Source organism: Eublepharis macularius, chromosome 3 (assembly GCF_028583425.1).
Source record: "Eublepharis macularius isolate TG4126 chromosome 3, MPM_Emac_v1.0, whole genome shotgun sequence".
Lineage (NCBI taxonomy): Eukaryota > Metazoa > Chordata > Lepidosauria > Squamata > Eublepharidae > Eublepharis > Eublepharis macularius.
The window spans coordinates 168,099,996-168,124,200 of NC_072792.1; the positions used below are offsets into that span (position 1 = coordinate 168,099,996).

The window sequence follows — 24,205 nt, forward strand, 5'->3', positions numbered from 1 at the left end:
ACATGTTCAAGGAAGTTATAGGAGCAGCAAGCATTAGATTTGGCATAGTTTGGCATGTAAGAGACCATTCCAAATAAGGTCATTTCTTCTTGACCAAAAGAAGAGTAACGCAACAACTTAAAGAACACTTTTATTGTAGCTCATGCTCTTCTGGGCTGGAGTCCTCTGTATGAGACACTGTGGAGAGTGATCCAACCAGCTGCTCCACTGATTAAAAAAAAAGGAGGAAGGGCTCCCACTGTTGACCACCTAAAAAGATTGTGCCAAAAAGGGGCTTATGGATCTGCACGGACGAAAGCCATGTGAGCCAGGAACTGCAATGAGGAGCAGAATGGGAGAGATTGAGTGGAAAAGCCGACTGGATCTACTACAGTAAAATGAATCCTCAGTCAGCAAGGTTTTTTTTAACACACACAGAGAAGAAAAATCAATATGAACAATTCTCTTCAATTTACAGTGGCTTTGGTATATCTTGTCAAAGCACACTGGTGATGAATCTCTGTTTACAATTCTGTTTTAAGTTTTTTTTAAAAAGCAATTCTTAGAATCAACTGCAAATAGACCTTCGGGATACCCAGGGATTATTAGGAAAAGGACTGGCACTGAGTCAGTAACCTAACGCCTTTATATAAATCTATGGTTTATATAAAGGTGTATTGTTCAGTATATTGTTCTGATCATCCCACCTCTAAAAATGAAAAAGGTGAAGGCAAGGGCAATCAAAATCATCACAAAGTTGAAGTACCTTTCCTAGGAGGAAAGGCTAAAAGTATGATGAAGGAGACAGAGTGCAGATTTCCAAAATTATGCATGGTGCAGAGAAAGTGGAAGTAGTTTGCCCCGCAATATGTAATAAAGGTTATGGCAGCTCAGTACTGTAAGATGCAGTGATGGCTAACAGCTTTGAAAGGGGAGAGACATATTTACAGACGATAGATCTATTTGTGGCTATTAGCCGTAAATGGAACTTAATTAATTAATTTAATTTATTTATTGGATTTATACTCTGCCCTCCCCACATCAGCGGGCTCAGGGCGGATCACCACACAGCTTAAAACACATTTAACTATCATTAAAATTATAAAATACTACTGCTTGTCATTAAAATTACATCTATATAAATATGTGACTTGCGATTAAATGTGACTTGCGATTATTTTTCATTTCACTTGTCAAGTTAAGATGCAACATTTCCACTCTACTTACTCGTGCCAGACGAACCATCTTCAAGGCTTCCTTGCCTCTCAGATGAGCTTTTTCCAGCTGCTCTCTCTTTTCCCTTTCTTCTTCGTTCTGTAGTCCTTCCTGACGTTTGGTTTCCTCTTCAGCAAGTAGCCGAGCGTCTGGCTGGCAGTGAACCAACAGGTCAACAACACTAAGTTCTACAGAGCCTCGAAAACAAGCCAACAACAAGGGAGCAGTTCTGTGGCTATCAAATCAGACTCGAAGGACTAAACTGCTCGCTTAAGAACAGCATCAAAAATATTAACTGTACTTGAATTCAACTTTAACCAGATTCTGAAGTTGGGAAACTTTCTTTTAGCTCCATTAAGTAAGCTAATCCTATGGCACGCAAGAGCAACTGCTGTTTGTAGGATATTAGCTTTGAACAAACAAACTGTATATGGATTGACTAATTTCAGTGATGGGCATAAACCTCCCCTCCCCCCCGCCACCACCACCAAAAGAGGGCTGGGGTGGTACTATTATCCTCCTTTCATTTTGTAGGCTCCTTAATATTTGATTATCAATTAGCCTCCTTGGGGGGATAAGGAAGGGGGTCAAGCCATGTAAGTTGGTTATTTTATAGCAAATTCTATGGGAACCTTCGTGACCAAGCATGATAGTAGAAGACAATTATTTAAGTAAGTAAAGTGAAGAGAAAAATTCTCTTGGGAAGAAATGCATAAATTTATATGGACCAAGATCCAGAAATATAAGGGTCTCACGCCTAAATGAAACTTACGCAAATCATTGGTTTTCTGCAACCGACAGCAGAACCCTAGAGAAAATGTGCCCTTCTGGCTTTTGCTATGGCACAGATTATTACACATGGAAATCCAAAAACAATCACCTGTTCTATGTCCATTTCTCTATCCACATATGGTTCAAAAAAGTGGTGATGACTAACTGCAAAACTGTCACCATCATAGACTTTCACTGTAGGCATGCTCTTCAGCTCAATATTCTAAAATATACAAAGAACAACCAGCGGTAACAACGGCAAATCTTCCATTTCATAATGAACAAAATAACATATTGCATAAGGCTGCCAATTTTATATTTAGCTCAAGGCCCAGATAGAGGAGGAATGTCAAAAAACCCTCCTGCTGAAAATCCTAGTGCATAGCTACTTGGATGGCAGAGATATGTTAAAGACTCAGACAAAAATGGTTTAAGCAAAACTCATTATTTCTACAAGGAAGTCTACATTTTCTACCTGTTTCTCAGTTGTCTGAACTGATGCATGATAGTAATCCTTGTCTAGTTATTTTTATGAAGCATAGTTGAAATGCAGAGTTAGTTAATTGCCATTCTCACAGAGCATATTCAAAGCACTACACATTAATTATCTTAAAATCTCTGACTTACTGGGTGGTTATAAGGTCTCCAAACCACTGCTCAGACTACCCAGAGAGTCAATGACTGATGTAAGATTTCACCTCAAACTTTGTATCTCTTAACTCATACTTTTTGTCACCAAACTGTACCATCTTTTTTTAAACACTAAAATGTATGTAACAAAAAATACACCATGGAGGAAAAAATCTACCATGGACATGTAATATTTCAGAGATAGGAAGAACATGGTTTGAAATAAAAGTGGTGGAAAGGTAGCTAAAAGCTGACATTCCAATCCAGCAAATGTTACCTTTTTTTGCCCCTTTAAAATTGTTAATTTGTTCCACTTACTGGATTAGATCTAGACTAAATTTTCCAACAACACTCTAGAACAGGGGTAGCCAAACTTGCTTAATGTAAGAGCCACACAGAATAAATGTTAGATGTTTGAGAGCCACAAGACATGATGCATTGAAGTGACTTCAAAGGATGAGGCGGGTTTGGGGGAGTGTCCTGAAAATGATATCACAGGAAGGGGTGGGCGGCTGGTGTAGTATATGGGAAGTGACAACATCGGAAGGGGGTGAGGCTTAGGACGAGACTTTGACTTGGAAGTGACATCACAAAAGTGATGTCACATCCTTGCTAGACATCACCCCCAAAGTCTCCTGGTTCCACCTCAAAAGTCCTCAGGTATTTTCCAAGTTGGACCTGTCAACCCCAATGTTTTTATTGAAAATATGCAAGACATGGAAAGAAAGAAGGAAAGATGGAATGGAAGGAATTGAAAGAAAGAGAGGGAGGGAAATAAACTAAAATAAAATAAACTTTATGGCCACGGCAATGCTCAGAGACCTCTGGGAGCCGCATGATATGTATAGAAGAGCCGCATGTGGCTCCCGAGCCGCAGTTTGGCCACCCCTGTTCTAGAACATTCCTGCGTTCCCCAATCCACTGCAGCCCACTGATCTCCACGAAAGGTTAATCCTGGAGGGGACAGGGGACCTCAACAAATTACATGAGGGGAGCATGAAACAGGAACCAATGGAAATTGCCAATTTAAGTCTGTATCCAAGACATTTCAATAGCACTTCAAATGTGACCAATGCTGCAGGACAATAGCCCATGAATACAGAGCAGGCAACACCCATTTTCTCACTGCAATATTCCTTTATCTATTTTTCATTGATATGAATATGCAACATCCAATGGTTGAGTTAAAATAAAGTCCCAGAATATTGGTTTCCAGAAAAATTGCACAATTAAAAATATCTTCTATTAGGACCAATTAAAATAACATAAAGCCAATCTGGTCAAGTCTGCATCCTCATCCTCAATTGCATCATCAGGCTCTGGAAAATGCAGACATATACAGTCTGACCTGACCTAAATCCATTATGTTCCCTTCCCTTCCCACCCCCGCCCATTCCTCCCTCTTTTTGTATTCAACATCCTGCCTGATGAAGAGTTCTAGGAAACTCAAGAGCTTGCACACTTTGTGATACTTTGGATGGTCCATATAAAAGGTATTATATGACTTCTGCTTTTGGTACTTTTCATAATGCATCAACTGAGCCATAACATATCAACTTCCTTTTATAGCCCCATTTACATTTATTAAAATCCAAAATTCCCTTGGCTAAATACCGATGTAATGATCATGCACTTCTAGCCTACCTGTAGACATTTTCAAAATGTTGGCAATTATTCATATTAAAAATATTCCATTTTAGTCAGCTAAATCATTGGGATTTTAAAAGTTTCTGGAAAGAATACTCACTTCAAAAGGATGGGGTGGAGGTGGAGGCAGGCTTGCAATTTTCGCTGCTCTCTCTTTTTCTATTTTTAATGCATGCTTCCGTGCATTTGCCCTCCTTGTTTGAATAGAGGCAAGAAATAAAACATTCAAATGAGACTTTGCACAAGACCTACTCAAACAAACAGTAAAATTAACTTAAATAAAACATGGTCAATGCATTTACTGAATTTCAAGTAGAATAAACTTTAGCAGGCAGCACTATATCACTTTTAGCTGGAAAACAAATGTTGAATAATGGATGATGGAGAGGAAAACGCTGCTTAGTATATATCTTCAAAAACATCTAGCGAGTTACTGGGACTTGTTAGAAGATCATCTATTACATTGTAAAAATGGAACGCTGAAGCCTTTAGACAAATATAAAACAGAAAGTACTAAGGCAACAATTCTATACATTCCAACTTGGGAGTAAACCTACTGAAGTACTTATTTCTACACAAAATTTGATTGAGCTACATGAATTCCTAGATACTGTACAAACACATGCTTCCTGATAGTTGCAGGGCAGCTGTGTTGGTCTGTAGTAGAACAGCAAGATTCTAGTCCAGTAGCACTTTGAAGACCAAAGAGAGCTTTAATGTGCTACTGGACTCAAATGCTTGTTTATCCTTGTAGGGTAGGCCTATGCCAGGCCAACATGACTTGGAGTCTATGAAGAATTGTAAGCTGTTAAGTTAAGGAACCAGCTTAGGCAGGTTGTGTTAGCTTGCTGTGTTATTTTAACTCCTTTTTGCATTCTCCTGTATGCCGGAAAACCACCTTCCCCCTTTGTCCATGCAATTAGCCAAATGTATCCTTCCTCTGTTAGTAGTTCAAGACTGTTTCATCCCCATAACATTTTGGTGCAAAAAGAACTGTCATGTGTATGCCAGCTCTCAGTTGAGCCAAGCTGTAGGTTGAGATGAATAAGGGGTGTGCCTGTGTATGGCAGAGAGGGGCAGAATTTAGCCTGTCAGATCTTACAGTGAGTAGGCTGGTTGCAGTTACCCACTGAGTGTGTGGGGGGCTGTTGTGTCAGGGAAAGCAATAGCCGGCTTCAAAAAGACTAGGGAAGCAGGGTCCCCCATGTCTGGTTTTCCCTGGCTCTTTCCCCTGAACACCAATGACAGTAATACAATCTACAACATTAGACAACAATAATTCCTATGTATAATGTATACATATACAATATATTTTCAAGGCTATGTTTACTGTTCACACGTGAATACTTTTGGCAACAAGTAACGCTGTAATGAGTTTGATGATAATACATTATTTAAAAGTCTAGTGTTTTCAATGTTACAAACTTTAACTTGATATCCAACTATGTTGGCAGACCTATTGTAATTGTATAAGACCGTTTCAAATATATACTGTTGTTTACCACAAAACAAGCTCTCTATTTTCAGCTTTCCCCCCTCTCTCTGATGGCAAAATTAAGATTTATGTGGTAGGGTGTAGCAATTTGTAGCTCTCTCGCTCAAGTGCTGGATATATTTGTAATTTTTCTTGTAAAAACAAAGGCATATTAAACTTTAAATACCATTAATATACTAAATAAAATAATTGTATATGTTAAGATATAATCAATGCATCTTCAAGCAGTAAAATAAGTTTATATTTGATATGAATCTAAATACTGCATATATTTGAATCCTACTCCCATTTCCATCCTCACCCCGCACCCCCATCAACACATACTTTTTTGCTACCATGGCATAAAAATTTCCAGAAATATTTATCTGCGGACAAAACTGACTTAAAGCGATTTTGGCTGAATTAAGTTGATTGGGAAGCAAGGCTGGCGAGCTTATTTATGCTCGCCCGTGGAGACTTATGGATCCAATTGGCTTCCAGAATGCTCTGCGGGATCCGATGCTCCCTAGTGGTTCGTTGGATGAGCTGGTGGAAGATTGGCAAGTCCATCTTTCCAAAGCCATCGATAAAATCGCCCTCCGTTGCCCTCTCCGCCCCCGTACCAAACTAGCTCCCTGGTATACAGAGGAGCTACGACGGAAGAAGCAGGAGCTGAGACAGCTAGAGCGAGTATGGCGATGAACTCGCGACAAAGAGGCAAGAGCATTCTACAGGACGTTTATGAAAGCCTATGACAGCAATGGCGAACCTATGGCACGCGTGCCACAGCTGGCACGCAGAGCCCTCTCTGTGGGCACGCGAGCCAAGTCGCCGATCACTAGGTCCAGGGCTCATTTGGAGGGGGAACGCCTGGAACAGCGTTCCAGTAGCCCTGAGCAGAGATCACATGGGTTTTGGCCCTGCCCACGTGATTCCTTTTCCTCAAGGCTGCCTCCCTGCTGCCGGTCTCTTTAGCAGCAGGAAGCGGAGGCAGCAGCCAGGCTGCTGGGGCTGGCTTTCTAAAGAAGAGTAAGCTGCTTTGATTTAACTTGCTTTACTTTCAGTCGTGGCTCTTGAGTGAGAGAGAGAAAGAGTGCTTGCAAGCAGGGCTGCTGGTGTAAAGAAGGGCAAACTGCTTTGATTTAACTTGCTTTACTTTCATTCGTGGCTTCTGAGTGAGTGAGTGAGTGAGTGAGCAAGGGAGCAAGTGTGTGTGTGTGTGTGTGTGTGTGGGAGAGAGAGAGAGAGAGAGAGAGAGAGAGAGAGATGCAGTTTGGGCACTCGGGCTCAAAAAGGTTCGCCATCACTGGCCTATGAGATGGCAGTGAAGGCTGCAAAGAAAGAGTTTTATGCAGCCTCCATTGCATCAGCTAGCTCACACCCAGCAAAGCTGTTTAATGTGGTTCGGTCTTTGGTCTTGTTGTCAGGAGGGGATCATCAAAATTTAAATTTGGATATTGGCTGTGAGGCTTTTGGGAGCTTTTTTGCTGATAAAATCTTGTTTCTCCACCGTGATCTCCCAGCCACAACTGATACATTGTGCGAACTGGAGGCCCCTTGGCCACCTTCTGGGATAATATTAGACCATTTCAGCCCACTCTCTGGGGATGAGATTGACAGGATCTTGCGAGCAGTTAGGCCTACCACATGCTCCCTGGACCCGTGCCCTTCGTGGCTGATGAAGGCCAGTGTAGATGGGCTACGGGATGCCTTGGAGGCCATTATCAACATGGCTCTGAGCTCCCAGATTTTTCCTGAAGCGTTGAAAGAAGCTGTGATAGGCCTCTCTTGAAAAAACCATCTTTGGACCCTGCTGACCCGGCCAGTTACCACCCAGTTTCAAACCTCCCGTACCTGGGTAAGGTGATTGAGTGGGGGGGCGGGGGGTGGAGCAGCTGCAGGTCTTCCTGAATGATTCCTCATCCCTAGATCCCTTCCAGTCCGGCTTCCATCTGGGACACGGGATGGAGACATTACTGGTCGCCCTGATGGATGATCTCCGTAGACAGCTGGATCAAGGCAGGTCGGTGCTGCTATTGTTACATCTATCAGCAGCATTCAATATGGTTGATCATGACCTGTTGATCCACTGCCTTGCCGATGTGGGGATATGAGGGACGGCCTTGCAGTGGTTTGTCTCCTTTCTCCATGGTCAGGGACAGAGGTTGGCACCAGGGGAGAAGTTGTCATCCCGCCATCCGCTGGTGTGTGGTGTCCCTCAAGGGGCAATACTCTCCCCCTTGCTATTTAACGTATATATGTGCCCCCTCACCCAGCTGGTATGGAGTTTCGGACTTGGGTGCCATCAATATGCAGATGACACCCAATTGTATTTGATGGACGGACGGCCTGACTCTGCCCCAGATGTCCTGGAACATGCCTTCGAAGCTGTGACTGGATGGTTGAAGCAGAGTCAGCTGAGATTGAATCCCATAAGACGGAGGTCCTGCATGTGGGTAGGGTCCATGGGTGCGGGACTTCGGCTCCCTGCTCTCGATGGAATGCCACTTACCCCGGTGTTGAGGGTTGGGAGCCTGGGGGTGGTCCTGGATGCTTCCCTGTCTATGGAGGCACAGGTTGCAGCGGCTGTTCGATCCTCATTTTTCTACCTAAGACAGGCTCAGCAACTTGTCCCTTACTTGTCGACCCATGACCTTACGACAGTGATCCAGGCAACAGTCACCTCCAGATTAGACTACTATAACTCGCTCTACATGGGGCTTCCTTTGGGCTTGATCCGGAAACTGCAGCTGGTTCAGAATGCAGCTGCACGAGTGGTTGCCAGCGCTCCAATCATGGCACATATAACACCCATCCTCCGTCAACTGCACTGGTTACCAGTTGAGTACCGGGTCCGGTTCAAGGTTTTGGTGTTGACCTATAAAGCCCTATGAGGACTGGGTCCAGCATACCTTTGGGACTGCCTCTCCCCATATGTTCCCTGGAGGTCGCTTCGATCAGCTAATAAGCAGTTGCTGATGGTCCCTGGCCCCAGAGAGGTCCGTCTGGCCTCTACCAGAGTCAGGGCCTTTTCAGTCCTGGCTCCGACCTGGTGGAACTCTCTGTCTGAGGAGACAAGGGCCCGGCAGGATTTGTTATCTTTCTGCCAGGCCTGCAAGACAGAGATGTTCCGCCAGGCATTTGGTGGGGGCTAGGCTGTCCTCTTGCTGGCCATACCACTGAAGACCGTCCACAACCCATGTAGGAGTTCATAAAGTATGACGCAGGTCATTATGTAAGAAGTAAGCCCTGCGCCTAAAATACTGAATTTTAATATTTATATCTGCCATTTGAGAAATTTTATTGCACATGGAATAATGTTTTAAATGTTTATTTATGTTTTTATTGTTTTAAACTGTATGTTATAAATTGTATGTTGTTACACCGCCCTGAGTCCGTCTGACGGGGAGGGCGGTCTAGAAATGTAATGTAATGTAATAAATAAATAAAGATGTTAGCTGCTGTTCTGAAAACTAGACCATCGCACAATAGTGTGATCCAATCTAGTGGACAGAGCTATTAAGACCCAAGCACAAAACCAGCTCAACCAGAGTAACCAAAAGGTCTTAGGCTACCTTTCACACACGGAATAGTACACTTCCGATTCACTTTGCAGCTGGATTTTACTGTGTGAAACAGGAAAATCCACTGGCAAATGATCCAAATAAGTTATAAAAACTCAGCCACATAAGTGCTGTAAGGATCCTTCCAACACCCACTAAAGTCAACAGGCTTAGAAGTGCTTAGGATTACACTTTAAGTCTCCAAAATACTCCTAGTATTCTGTACTAGTTTAGCTATAGAAGTCCCTTAAGCTATTGAAATTAATACTTTCTTCAGAATACAAAATTCCAAGTATTTGTTGAGCATGCATAATGGCAATAGTTCTTTTCAGTAGCTGAGACAGTGAGGATTCATTTTATGTACAGTTACAATGGTTACCATGTTTGCTCCTTTTGCAACTTCTGTTTCTCGTTCTTCTGCTCCTTTAGGGCTTCTTTATGCCTCTTTTCTGCTCTTGCTTTCCTTTCCCTTTGCTTTGCCTGAGCCTCTGGATCAGGTTTCTGTGAAATAAAATGTAATCTATGCTTAGCTGACACAGAACCAAATTACTTCTAACAGCAACCCCCCCCCCAATATTTCAAACTTTCAAACAAAACTATGTTTCTTGAGTCCAGGTAACCTTGGTTACATTCCCTTTCACGCAGATATTCCAGGTGTTATTGCCAGCACACCAGCCCACAAGACCAAGCACAGTGCACCGGTGATGACCCAAGGACTTTCCACCGAGGCCCATCCTAATCTTGCTTTTAATGAGGCAACAGCCACTAGCCTTGCTCTATATGGCTCTTAAGGGAGTGGAACAGGATGCACGGCATCCTGTGAGCCACACGTGCCTAAAGAGGCTCGAGAAGTTGATGTCTACATACTCCGTCCATTTCTTGTAAATGTAGCTGAACATTTTCTGCTTTACAAGGCATTGGTACAAAACAAAATTGTTTCACCATGGCTAAAGTAATTAACACAGCTGGTTAACTAAGACAGTAATCCTATTTCTACTATCTGAACGCTCCTTTGAAATCAGCGTGATTTAATCGTGATTTAAATGCATTTAGGTATGCAGTTTATTCTTGACCAAGTTTCATTATTAAACTGGATGTAACAGGTTGGATCCAACTGCACCTTTCTTTTAAGTGAGTAGTCTTCGTCTAGCTAAGCAAGGCTCTCCACTTAAGAGGAGTCACCAGATCCAACCGTAAAAGTTCAAAACATTGATTACATTAAAGAGAGTATTTTGCACTGAGAAAACCGGAGGAAGATTTCTTTATCTAGCAGGAGTGCACCTTTCCAAACCTCAATGCTTTGAACTGTTTCCCAATCTCTTCCTATGGTTCTAAAAATCAGTACTTTAAAAAAAAATGTAATTAGTGACTTCAACTTACACGTGTTTCACATTTTACAAACCCCACTTCTCCTACGATTTATAATGCTTTTCTTGTCAGATTAAGTAAAATCTTTGAAAATAATAGAAGCCTGCAACACAGTTGAACCTCCTACCACTTTTACACCTGCTCACTATGACACACTGGTCTTGTTTTACTAATCCACTAACCACAATACTGCACATGTTTAAGTTGTTAGGATTTTAGTTCAGTAATTATCAGACAATCATGACATTATCAAACAGATATTTGCTTACGTTTTCTTTTGCCTGTCTATGCCCCTCTCCTATAGCTCTCAGGCTTGCCAGATAAAGCTTTTCCAAGGCTTTAATCTTCTCCTCTTGCTCTTTCTGCCACTCTGCTTTCAGTTCTTCTGCCAAATGATGTAGCTGTTCGTCTCTCCGTTGCTTAACGTCTTGCCTTATCCGCAAAGCAATGTTTCTCTCCTGCTCTCTAACCTGGAAAAAAATTGTCAATAGTTTTCTATTTTGTGGAAGAGCTTAGCTTGCTTTCTAATTTGGACAAATTCATTGGTTTCAGTACCTAAATCGAGAACTTATCATATACATGGAGCTGCTGTAGCCTAGTGGTTAAATGATTGGACTGCAAATCAACACTCTGCTGGTTTGAATCCTGCTACTGCCATGAGCTCTGCAGGTGGCCTTGGTTACACCACTCCTCTCAGCCCCTGCTCCCCAACCATACTGTGGGGATAATAACAACATTGACCTTGTTCACCGTTCTGAGCTGGGCACTGATCTGTCTAGACGAGCGGTACATAAGTACAGTTATTGTTATTATTACTACTACTTTACTAGAAAGCCATTTATTCCTTGGCATATAAATCTGGCACATACAGAATACAGGCAAGCAGTAAAGAAGGTGAGGGTCTGGGATACACAGATACAGCTAACAGACTGGTTTGCATAACACAGTCTAATCCACTTGTGGTTAACCACAGTTGGTCAAGTGGGCGGCAATATCACAGGTTAATTTGCCACCCCAACAGGCATGTCACTGCAGGTGGGTTTTTAATGGGGCAGAAAGGGAGGCAACCCTGGACCCACCAATGGGGCCATAAACAGCACTTGCTCAACAGTTAAATCTAGGGCCAGTTCCTATGGACCACAGTCCTGGCCTCCAACTGTCAGGAGGCCAGGTCTACCATCAATTTTTTTCAGTGCTCAACAGCTGATCAGTGGTGTATTGATTCTTTCAATTTTGAAGGGCCAATGCTCCACCAATCTGCTGGGGGCCCTCCATTTCTCTCCCTCTCCCATTTTAATTCCATATGGAAGAGTTGGAAAGGGCATGATTAGTTTTAGTAAAATATTGAGAGCATTGTTCTGATATTTCCAGAATGGCGTTCCAGCCACCATGGCATAGTGGATACAGTGTTGGACTAGAACAGAATTAGAAGCTGAATCGAAATTGCCTAACAGAACACCATTGTCAACAACAAAAACACACCTGCTGCAGCCTTAATTTTCTTCTTCTTTCATATTCTTCTTTCAACAGCAATGCTTCTTCATTAGGACTAAGCCTAAACCTTCCAGGTCTGGCCACTTTCCTTTTCATCTTTGAAATCATTTAATATTCCTGCACTGCACTGAGACATAAAAGGCAACAGATATTTCAATATGCATCTAAGTGAAGTCAGAGGATAAAATTAACAGGTTCTTTATTGCACTGTGTTCATTAGCTTATTAAGTTCAAAGAAAAACAGCAGTCATTCTCCTCAAGATGACATTCCATATGTTACCAACATGCTCCAAGACATAATTTTCTTTGCTTTGATGCCTTGAGACAAAATATACCTTTTACTTCCTCAAGGTGCCAAAACTGAATAGGAGGCAGGAGGGAAACATGCATTAACAATTAATTGCCTCTAATCAGGACTCAGCCAGTCCCAGGCACCAAGTTTTCACGGTGTCTAGAAATTTTAATATTTTAAGTAATGACTTTATTGTTGTCTCTCTCAGTGATCCTCTGAAAGATAAAGCTTATTTATCATTTCATATCAGAATGTTTTGTTGTATGACATAAAAATTCATGTCCTTTAAGTTTTTACCAATGCTTGTTTACATGTTTACTTTACATCATTCAGTAGTAGTAAATGAATTCATTTCTTAACCAGTTGCTTTCTATACTACCTCCAATATTCAATTAAAGGCACCTTTTTACAGTAATAATGAAATTATGAGAAATTGGGGAGGTTAGGTTAGGGTTAGAGATTATGTTATGGTGATGACAACCAGACTCACTCCATACTTCTTTACATGCTAAAACACTTCTGTCATAGCTTTGGCAAATTATGAGAAACTATGAAGAGTTTAAGGCTTTGTGGTAGTCTGAAGTCTGGCTCTTAAATTTTTGGTTTGGCTCCAGAGCCAAAGAAAATACAAGATATGCGCTAACCAACGCACATTCAGGTAAACGTCGTTCTAGCCTGCAAAAATTTCAAAGACAGGTTTCAAATCTTCCTTTCACAGAGAACAGGTAAGGGTCACTTCAGACGCCACAAAAAAGTCGCTCTCTTGCATTTCTACAGCACAACCTTTAAAAAGGAGATGCATGCATGTTAACACAGAGAAACAACTAGGAGGCACGTTCAGAATGAATAAACACATTGCCTTTTTCAGAGAGAATGAAACTGCTATAAGAAAAAGCAGTCCATAACAAAATTAGAAATTAAAGTAAGTTCAAAATACAAGTGCATTGCTGAATAGGATTCATTTTGTGATAAGCAAACTTTGGGCTAAATAGGAACTAGTTATAGACCCACCCCATTTTGAAAGGACCCTAGCATACAAACGTAGTCAGAATAGCAGTAGGTTTGAATGCTAGGAGCACTGATTCACAGATATGCTGATCCATGCCTTTACAGAACTTCTACCTACTGTGTGCCCACCAGCACTAGCTACCATTAATCTGTATAAAGCATAATGCCACGATGGCTAAGCGGGACCTCCATATCCAGAGGCAATAATCCAATGCTAGGCAGCAGCATCAGGCCTTGGCCACTGGGCCTGTTTGCTGGCCCTCCGTGGCAACTGGCCAGCCTTGTGCACACAAAAAAGGATATTGGACTATGTATGACCACTCCGTGGCAACTGGCCAGCCTTGTGCACACAAAAAAGGATATTGGACTATGTATGACCACTGGTCTGATACAGCAGAGTGTCTTTATGATGCTTATGTCTACAAACACTACAGAACGAGATAGAAGAATCCCAAGGTGATCAAACGCACAGACTGTAGGGGCAAGAACACCGTTCTGCATTGCCCCCTCCTATTTGAAGAACTCCCAACAAGTATGAAAATGAGCACGTTGGAGAGGAAGGCTGCAGTCCAACCTGTTTCTTGCTGCGCTAAGTTCTCTACTTTCAAGGAACTTTGTTACACAGGAAAATGTTTTCAAATGAGATTTTCCCCACCTCTTTTTGCAAGCAGTGCAGTTCATTATCACAGAGATATTTCTTCAACTCTCGGTTGGATTTCTGCTGGTTTTAAATCTTTGTAGATTTGCATTTATATACCTTGCTACATAGTTTACTGAAATTGACCGTACTGACAAACACTGTGTAATCTATCTTCAGTCTCAGTGAGAAAAGCAGACTATAAATCAAAATAAAATACTACTTGTACACAGTGCAGACCAAGCCAATGACATGCAGAGACCCTGCAGACAACCTCCCTGGGTGGACTCCCAGCAGCAATTTAACTACATAATGTACTTATTAAATTAGCAATTCTCTCACTAAAGCCAATTTTTAAAAATAAATTGGGGTTGCCAACTTAGGGTTGAGAATTCCTGGAGATTTGGGTGATACAGCTTGGAAAAGTCCGGGGTTGAAGAGGAACCTCAGTTGAGATTTGGTGACATACATTCTCTAAAGCAGCTATTTTCTCCAGAGGAACTGACTCCTGAAGTCTGGAGATTCGTTGAAAACTGGGAAATCTCCATCCGCCCCGAGGATGACAACCATAGAGTCCTCATTAAAATATGCTCCAAGGGGAGAAAGAACAGCACTTCCGCAGAGGAATCCCTGACCAAAGCCGACAGCCAGAAGGGCCAACAAAGCCCCGTCCACCTCTGCCTCTCCCTCAACGCCCACCAAGCTTTAAGTCGACCTTACCCTCATCCGCCATCGCCGCCGCTTCAAACAGCCGCCGCCTCAGGCCGCTGCATCTGACGTCACATCCGCCCCTTCAAACCGCGCGCCTCTGCGCGCGCATCGCTCTCGCGACTGAGGAACTCTGAAGGACCAAGAAAGGAGCGCGAAGCCCGGCGGGCTCAAGCGGGGAAGGAAAGTCGTGCGCATGCGCAGCTGTGAGCTAGCCGCACTCCCGCGAAGCGTGCTCTTCACTAACCTATTGGAGGTCATGGAGACGGAACTGCGCATGCGGAAAATCTAGCACCGCCCGCCCCATGGGGAAGTTCGCACGAGCAAAACCTCGCCTAGACCGAGCCCATGAACAGAAGCTCAGGCGGATGTACGCGTGCGCCACAGCTGCTCCCGTCGCCGCCCACGAAGTACAGAACGATGTACGCATGTGCAAAAAGCCCCCCGCTGCTGGAATTCAGTGAGCGCGCATGCGTAGTTAGAGTTCTACTCCCTTTTTCCCGGGAGTGGGTGCTTAATTTTGTGCATATGAATTTTTTTTGGCGTAGTTCTTCCTTCCAACGCCATTTGCGGTTATGGCCCAGGTGGAGTTTGTCTTTCTCCTTCTTTTAAGTGCTTGTTTGCAGGCGGAGTGGGAGGGTGTGTTTTGAATGCGTGTTTGGGAGTGCATACAACCAGCACGGATGCGGGCTTCTTGCACTTGAAGTGGCAAGAGGCGCTTGCGGTGTAAAGGGGCCTGTCAGGGAAGAGGGTTAGGTGTTCATCTCTTTAGCTCAGTGGCATTTTAAACTCTGGCTTGCAAGCATTTGTGTAGGAATACATTTTTGTTCGTCTTCAAGGACTCCAGTTTTGTTGCAATAGACTCAGCTTAGTCCTGCATAAATGTCTGCAAGCCAGAGTTTAAAGTGCCGCAGAGCTACCCGTTCTAATTCTCCCTTAAGGTAGGAAACTGAAACCACCTCAAGAAACTCTTCTATTGGCATGTTTTAGGTGGGTAGCCTTGTTGGTCTGCAGTAGAACTGCGGAATTTGAGTCCAGTAGCACCTGAGAGACCAACAAGATTCAGATATCTTCTTCAGATATCTCTTGACACGAGTGTGTTAACCCCTAGCTGGCCTACATGCTTCATAGGAGTCAGTGAACAGGGAAACGTTCTAGGAAGCAGTTTTATGCTGGGTGTGGGAAGGGGGCTCTCTCAGTTGCCCCACATAATGAGATTGTGCACGGGCTAAATATTGCCCATTGTTGGTGAAGTTGAGTAGCGGTGGCAGCCCAGTCCTTCAGGACAGCTTGTTTGTCATTGCTGATCTTTTCGCAAGACAGTTTGACGAAATGTCTTATGAAGCCCAGTGTTCTCTAAAACACAGCTAAAAAACCCCATTGTTTTAAGCTAACTACATGCTGTAAACTGAAATGGTCTCATGTATGTCTTTGTAGAAATGCTGGATTCCATCCCTATGGTAGATGGGATCGGGCCCATCTCCAGCATGTGCAAAAGTGTTGCCGATAGGAATCACTGGATGCCTTCTGACAGGTGAGTGAGAAGCTGCTTCAGGCTGCCAACCCTGTTGGGGGTGACATAATCATTGTTCTAGATCCAGAGGAGTTAGGCATGTTAGTCTGTAGTAGCAAAATCATAGACTCCAGTAGCACCTTTAAGACTAACCAACTTTATTGTAGCATAAGCTTTCGAGAGCCACATCTCTCTTTGTCAGATGCATCTGAGGAAGAGAGCTGTGGCTCTCAAATGTATCAGATGCATCTGAGGAAGAGAGCTGTGGCTCTCAAAAGCTTATGCTACAATAAAGTTGGTTAGTCTTAAAGGTGCTACTGGACTCTTTACTATAATCATTGGTGTAAGTGAGAATGTTTGCAGGGAATGAACCCCAGTAATCAGGGGAGGCAACTGCCTTGGCTCAAGGGCTAAAAAAAATGTATTGGCTACCTGTGAGGAAGTTAGTGTCGTTCTTGGCTAAGCACACTTGGAGCAAGCTAAGCCCCAGAGGTGCATCTCAGTGATTTGCCTTGTGTTTGGCAAGTGGCTGTGACCTAGGAGGCAGGGATGGGCATAAGCCATGTCTGCTGCCTTCTCTTGCACTGTTGGCCGCAGCAGCATTGCCAATGCCTTGGTTGCTTGGGCAGAGATCTTGCCCAAGATGCCAAGCAAAACAGTGTTATTGGCTGCTGTTGGCACACATGCTGGGAGTTGCCTCCCTCCGATTTATACTTTGCCACCAGATCTTGAATGCTGTATTTTAAATATTTTAACATTTTTAATGCCCACTGATCTGGGGTATCCTATTTGGGTAGAAAGTCAGCATAGAAATATTTAGAATAATTTTTAAAAATCCAGCCGGGAATCAGAAATTCTGAGTATCTTCCATGAATAAACTTCTTTTTGTTACTTTAACAATTATTTCTTTTAAAATAATCCACTAGTAAATATATCCAGAGGGATAGATGCTTTAGATTTAAGAGTCTTTGGAAACCTTAAAGATTATCAAGTTTTTATTTGAACATAAGCTTTTGTGGACTAGAATTCATTTCATGAAGTCAGAGCAATAACTACTTTGCTCTGAATTTGGTTTTAATTGCTTACATTCCTGTAGCTTTAAACACAAAAGAACTTGCCCATGGTGTCTGAACCTGAAGCTGTACCTTGCTGTGGTATCTTTCCTTGCTGCTAGCTTCAGAACTTTTTTCTCATATGATCAAACAGAAGGCTGGGGAGGTAGCTTTATCCAGCTGCTTTTTTTTCTCCTGTACCGTGAGATGAACTTTGTGATGACATCCCGTTAGCCTTTAGACCCGGGGTCTTTAACCCTTCCAGACATAAGACCAATTTTTAAACCTCCAGGCTGATAGCATGGGTCCCACTGACACAGTCACATGGCAGGAAATAACCTGAGCCTTTGCAAAAAAAGGAATCTTGTCCTCCACAGCGTGACCCTTCCTTACTCCTCAGTGTGTTTGTGGGCGCAAAGGTAAGCAGGAGGTCTGTTGTCCTTTTTTGGATGGATGTACAGTAGCAATAATCCTCCAAACAGCAGTTTTTAAAAAATTGTGGTTCTGTAGAGGGTCCTCTGCAAGTCTGTGAGGGTCCCAACCTGTGGGTTGAAGACATAGATTTAGACCAGGGGTCCCCAGCCTTGATGAGCCTATGGGCACCTTTGGTTGGTGGGCACAGCCACGAAATGGCTGCTGGCGGAGGCAGAGCCAACCACAAAATGTCAGGGAGCAAGGTTATGCATAACTTTAATAATAACTCTTCAGCTTTTCAGACAGAAGTTCTGCTTAACCGGATGCTTTTTTAAAATAAAATATTATTTTAAAATATTTTATTGCATACATACAGTTTACCTTCAGTCACACAATAAAGATCCTTGTCCTGTGGTGGCAGCTGCTGCCAAGTAAATTTTTTTAAAAAAAGATCTCCAAAGGCCAATCTGAAGCCCTACTGAGCAAAAGTGCCAATGGGCCCATTATTTTCTAAAAGAATTTGGCAGCACCAGGGAAGTTTTAGTCCATCAGTGCCGAGCCTTCCACCAGTCTCCTTCTATGAGGGATTATGGAGGGTCCACTGCTGGCTGCCCCGAAAAGGGGTACAGGAATCCCTATCTGTCCACTACTACCTCCCCTTTTTGTATGCTGACGGGCCCGAGTGCAGGACTGCCCATCTTGGAATGTTTTTATTGATTGCTGTTTTTATGCTGTGCTTATTGTTTTTATGTTGTGTTTTAATCAATGTTGTACCTCACCCTGAGCCCGCTTGCAGGGACGGGGGGGGGGGGATTAAAAATATAATAAGTAAATAAAATAATAATAAAAAATAAGTTGTCAGCCCACGGGCACCATGTTGAGGACCCCTGTTTTAGACAGTTGGTTTTTCACGTTGTGATTTCTCCGTGTTCTTTTTCCCCCCAGTCTGAGAATGAACAAACAGAAAAAGCCGTACGTCGAGCAAACTGCAAACCTTGACCAGTTCAGCCCCGACATTGTTGCTGAAACCTCAAAGCTGTTTGAGAAGAAGTTCCTGTACAGCAAACCACCCAACAATGAATGGCAGTTGCCAGATCCCAGTCAGGCGTTCACCTGTGACCACAAAGAGTTCAGCTCCCTTGCTGCCCTGAAGAACTCCCTGAATGAAGTCAAGAACTTGCTGAGTGACAAGAAGTTGGACCAATGGCATCAACACACATCCTTCACCAACAAAGCAGGGAAAATCATCGCGCATATCAAGAAGTCAGTAAATGCGGAGTTGTGCACCCAGGCTTGGTGCAAATTCCATGAGATCCTGTGCAGCTTTCCCCTGCTCCCAAGCGACGCTCTCCAGAATGGAGAACTCAACTCTCTCCATCTGTGTGAAGCTCCTGGGGCGTTTATCGCCAGCCTCAACCACTACCTAAAGTCTCACCGTATCCCTTGCGACTGGAACTGGGTAGCCAATACGTTGAATCCCTATTATGAAGCAAACGATACCCTCATGATGATTATGGATGACAGACTCATTGCAAACACCTTGCCCTGGTGGTATTTTGGCCCCGAGGACACTGGGGACGTCATGACGCTGAGACATCTCACAGGACTGCAACACTTCATAAGCAATATGGCCACAGTTCACCTGGTCACTGCTGATGGGAGCTTTGATTGCCAGGGAAATCCTGGTGAACAAGAAGCGCTCGTTTCCTCTTTACATTATTGTGAAGCGGTCACGGCTTTAATGACTCTTGGTCTTGGGGGCTCTTTTGTCCTAAAGATGTTCACTTTGTTTGAGCACGGTTCTGTTAATTTGCTATTTCTCCTGAACGGCTCCTTTGAAGAGGTCCACGTTTTTAAACCTGCCACAAGTAAAGCTGGGAACTCTGAAGTATATGTCGTTTGCCTCCGCTATCTCGGCAGAGAAGCTATCCATTCACTCTTGTCCAAAATGATGCAGAACTTTGGAACAGAAATGGTCAAGAAAGCCCTCTTTCCACACCACTTAATTCCTGAATCATTCCTTAAAGAACATGAAGAATGCTGTTCCTTCTTTCACAGGCATCAAATCGAGACCATTTCTGAGAATCTCCGGTTGTTCGAGAACATGGGGGAGGTGGAGCAGTTGAGGCTAAATCTTTTACGGGATTGTGCTGTGGACTTCTTTTTGAAGAGGTTCCAAATAAAACCCCTTGCCAGAAATAACTGGATAGTGAAGAGGCCCCATGCTGGCTGCAGCATGAATGCCAAATGGTGTGGGCAGAGGACTAAATATTTTTGTACCTACAATGAAAGGAAGTGGCTGGAATCCCTGTCATGGGAAGATAAAGTAGCCAAGGGTTGTCTCAATAAATGGGCCGAAGAACATTCTTTCACTAATGTTGGGGGAAACTGTGTTTTGGAAGGGGCACCATGTAATCTGGAATGTCATTTATGGTATATTTTGGAAGGCCGGAGGTTGCCGGGTGTAAAATGTTCTCCCTTCTGTGATGGTGAAGTTCTAAAGAGCCTCAATGAAGCTCTTGAGAAATCTTTAGTTGGCAAAGCAAATCTTGACTCGCTCTTGAGATGGACACCGCAAGAGTGTCACTCTTGTGTTCTTGCGGAGTCATCGGTGCTTTCTGAATTGTCGCAGCTTATGGGGTGTTATGAAGAGGTTCCCAGTGAAAACTGCATTGGCAGAAAAAAGTGTTTGGTTGCGGGCTTCCCATTGCTTTGTGATGGCGATAGCCAATGCGGCTTGGAAGTTACACTTCTGGAGTCGCCATGTCTCTCGACTTTCAGCTGCTCTCTGCTTCACGACGGAGAGCCAAAATACCAGCAACAGTTTCTGGAATGCCTTCTGTGTTCGTTCCCTCAGCTTCAGAAAGGAGATGCTCTGGTTCTGCCCGTTCTTTCCTGTTTTACACGCTTCATGGCGGGCTTAGTGTTCATATTGCACAGCTGTTTCCAACGCATCTCCTTTGTTTGCCCCACATCGTCACAGCCATTAAGGACTAGCACCATTCTGTTATGTGCCGGCTATCAAGATCTCCCAGACCCGGTTTTCCAATACCTACAGCAAATGAATAACCTCATGAACTCTTTGCTGGATGCAGGCTCGCCACAGCAGGTCCTGCAGTTTGTGCCTATGGATATTCTTCTGAAGGGGTCACTGTTGGAATTTCTCTGGGACTTGAACACTGCAATTGCAAAGAGGCAGCTACATTTGATTATCCAAGCAGAACAGCAGCAAATGATGTGATGTTAGCTTGAAAACACCAGGTTGAAGATTGTCTTTCTTCTTTTAAAATTTTAACCCTGGGAAATCATCCCCCACCCCTCCCCATTTTAATTATAGGCTTGTTTATTTGACAGTCATACACTTGCCCTGTTGGTTTGCACTTCTGTTTACACACACCTTGATGCATTCAAACATCTTGAGTTAAATGTCATTTACAAGAAATATCCATGAACCATGCTTGTGTCGGTCTTACACATCTCCCTGGTTTCTCCCCCTTCCACTAACAGCAGTGGTGGTTGAACATTGAGCCTGGCTGCCTGCGACATAAAATCACAGGTACTTGGTTTCCCCAGAGTTTATTTTTGCATCTGCTAACTGGGATCCTAAGCCAGGATTAAACCTTGCTTTAAGAATCCTGCTTTGGGCTGCGGGAGAAGCTAACTGTAGTTAACCTGTACCCAGGAGCCAAGGGAAACCAGAGTTAAATGATCGTTCCTTCATCACCCTCTGCACAAGGAGAGTAGAGGGTGGTGGCAGTCACATGTGCGAGCTTGACATAAAGCTGGGTTCATGCACATTTTTAAAAAAGTTTGGATGCAGCCCTTGTGAACCCGTGCGGAGGGAGAGGGCTTCTTAAGCAAGCTTCAGAACTAAATCGGTGAAGAAGAGGAGCTGCTTACTTTTCTTTGTCTTTTGTAAACCCTGTCCAGAATCCAAATCCACCAAACTTACTACTTGTTCTTAAGTGCTATCAGGATTCCTTCACTTGTCCCCTAATCTTTCACCTTTGGCAGATAAGCACAGTGGTTGTATTCGGCTTAGATGATCAATGTCCAAATCTTAACGCATTCCATTGGCTCTTGCTGTTCTGAATACTTGATTGGTTCATGTAGTCAGGTTCTTTCATGTGATCATGTATGGAGCACACCTGCATGGAAAGAGCTTAATGTGGACCAGGTTTTACACATAAGGAGGTGACAGTCAATTTTTGTGATCACTTCTGCATTTGTTGGTATAGACCTGAAAGTAGTGTAATTCCCTGAGAATGCAACCTGGTTCACACTGTTTTTTTCTCCAGTGTTTTTGTTGACTGTCACGTTGAGGAACTTCACAGCATTAAAATCAGCTCCATGTTTTTATTTTCGGCAAGTACGTGCAGTTAATTTTTCTGTTGCTTCGTTGGCTTGGCTGCAACAAAGCCTGGAAAGATTTACTACACTACTACATGACTTCAATTCATTGTGTTTTCTTTGGTTAACCGTGCTAACAGCCAACTAGTCATTACTACTTTCATGATTGTCAGATTATTTGTTGTACAGATAGATTTACAGAAGCTCAGCAGTGGAGGCGAAGAATTTAAAGTAAAATTAATTGTGGGAAACTGTCGCAAAGGTTAACAAACCTGTATAGTGTGATCAGAGGGAAGAATTTGAAGCTTTTCTTGGGGCTGGGGCCAAACTACATGTTACATAGAGTTCCACTGCATTTATCTCCCTGACCCCAAAATGAAAAGCAACTGGTAGAGGAAAGCCAGAGGGTGGTGTTGGTGGTGGTGGTATGCTGGCTTATTTGCCTGTTGGCATTTTTCCTTATTCAAAAATTCCTTTCTTCCAAGTTTCAAAGGATCTCTTTCCCCCATCCTCCCCGATGTCAGGAAACATACTTTTTTGCGAGAAAATGTAGCTGGCAGGTAAAGGGTTTAAGTACTCCCCCTTTTCTTTATAAGCAACCCCAAGACAGCTTTTCATTTAAAAATCTGCTCAGAACTCCATATCATGTAGATATCCAGCAGCGAGGACTTTCTGGTGGCGGAAAGCTTCCTATTGTGGAAGCAGCCTTTTCATTGGAAAGTTGTCTCCTGCTGGGAAGCCGAGAAAGTGCCTTAAATGACTTAATGCATGATCATGCCTAGTTCTCTTGTCCAAGCTCTCTGCTAAAAGAGCAATAGCTGCGCAAATGTATAAAGCTTTATTTCATAGACTGGTGGGCTTCTTGGAGAATTGTGCTCTGAAAGTGTCTTGTACCCTTCACTAGACATACTAAAGCAGTAGTGTGTCTGGAAATGGATCCCTGCCCAACAGCTGTAAAAAGGCAGGAAGGGGGGATGTTGTGACTTGCGGAGAAGAATTGGTGGGTGCAAAAAGGAATGCTTTATCCTCAACCCGCCACTGTTTTCTTGTGCCTCCTTTTTCAATACTGGAAAAGCAATGGCCGCACCAGTAGACAGAAGAAGAAACAACCAGGTGCAAGGTGGAAGAGTTTATTAAGGTTTTTTGATCCCTACATTGGAGCTTCTTCAGGGGATCTCCTATGCACATTTCACCTTTGAACCTTAATTAACTCTTCCTCCTTGCACCTGATTGTTTCTTCTTCTGCCTCCTCTTTCTGCCATATTTTCTCAAACCACAACACCTATATACATGCTTTTTGCAGTGTGGGTAAAAGTGACAAAGAGGCAGCTGTAGGGAGGGAAGTAGGGTACAAATTGTGCCTGTGTTTGACAGTGGCTAATTCTGCACACATTGGATAATGCACTTCCAATCCTCTTTATAGATCATTTGGAACAGATTTTTTCGTGTGCGGAACAAAAAATCCACTTCAAATAATTGATAAAGTGCATTGAAAGTGCATTATCCAACGTGTGCGGAATCAACCAGAGAGCATTAAGACACAAGTATATACAGAAATTTTACAAAGGCAGGATGCCTTCTGCTTTCTCACACACACAGGCTGCTTCTTTTGGTTTTCAAGTTTAATTGCTAATTTCTTTAGGCTTCTGTTTCCACCACGGATTAAAGTAGCTTGGTAACTTTCTTTCAAGGGTTTTCTTTGCTTGTCTGAAATAACGTTCTTATTTTAAATCTTCAGGTACCAAAAGGATAGCTGTTATTTTTTAGGAATAAATGACATGAATCTTGCAAGCCGATGCTTTGAATTGGTTGTTTTGGTGCAATTATGAGCACAAAAACTTTCATCTAGGGAAGTTTTAAAAAGCCAACTTTTTTAACTTCTGAAAATAAAACTCTGCCTTGTTTCTCTGTTTTGGTTCTTTATCAACAGTAGTTGAAATTGCTATAAAAATTGAACAACAGATGAATATAATTATGGTATGCAGTTTAGGATGTAAATATGTCAAGATTATTCTGGATTTTTTTGAGGGCAGAGGTCCTTACTATGGTGCCTGTGGGAACCGTGGTGCCTACTGACAGCTTTCTTGGTG

At 43.1% G+C, this 24,205-nt stretch overlaps 2 protein-coding genes across 4 annotated transcripts in view; one reads left to right on the top strand and one right to left on the bottom strand.

Moving 5' to 3' along the window:
- CEP295 (centrosomal protein 295) overlaps nt 1–14,867 on the bottom strand; it is a 41,041-nt gene extending 26,174 nt beyond the window's left edge. The window contains exons 1-7 of one of the 3 annotated variants that reach the window (XM_054974722.1): nt 14,799–14,867; nt 12,130–12,268; nt 10,917–11,117; nt 9,659–9,780; nt 4,343–4,436; nt 2,075–2,188; nt 1,207–1,347 (exon numbers count right to left, since the gene is read on the bottom strand). In XM_054974722.1, the coding sequence (XP_054830697.1) occupies nt 1,207–1,347; nt 2,075–2,188; nt 4,343–4,436; nt 9,659–9,780; nt 10,917–11,117; nt 12,130–12,249 (792 nt within the window). In that variant the 5' untranslated portion in view covers nt 12,250–12,268; nt 14,799–14,867. Of the gene's footprint in view, nt 1–1,206; nt 1,348–2,074; nt 2,189–4,342; nt 4,437–9,658; nt 9,781–10,916; nt 11,118–12,129; nt 12,269–14,798 lie in introns of those variants that run through there. The other 2 variants (XM_054974723.1, XM_054974724.1) reach the window with 2 other exon arrangements.
- Nucleotides 14,868–15,286: 419 nt separating this feature from the next.
- On the top strand, nt 15,287–24,006 carry CMTR2 (cap methyltransferase 2). Its single transcript, XM_054973033.1, has 3 exons — nt 15,287–15,370; nt 16,224–16,320; nt 18,711–24,006. Exons 2-3 carry the CDS (start codon nt 16,226–16,228, stop codon nt 21,004–21,006), a joined length of 2,391 nt encoding a protein of 796 aa, XP_054829008.1. The 5' UTR covers nt 15,287–15,370; nt 16,224–16,225; the 3' UTR covers nt 21,007–24,006.
- The last annotated feature ends 199 nt before the right edge of the window (nt 24,007–24,205 follow it).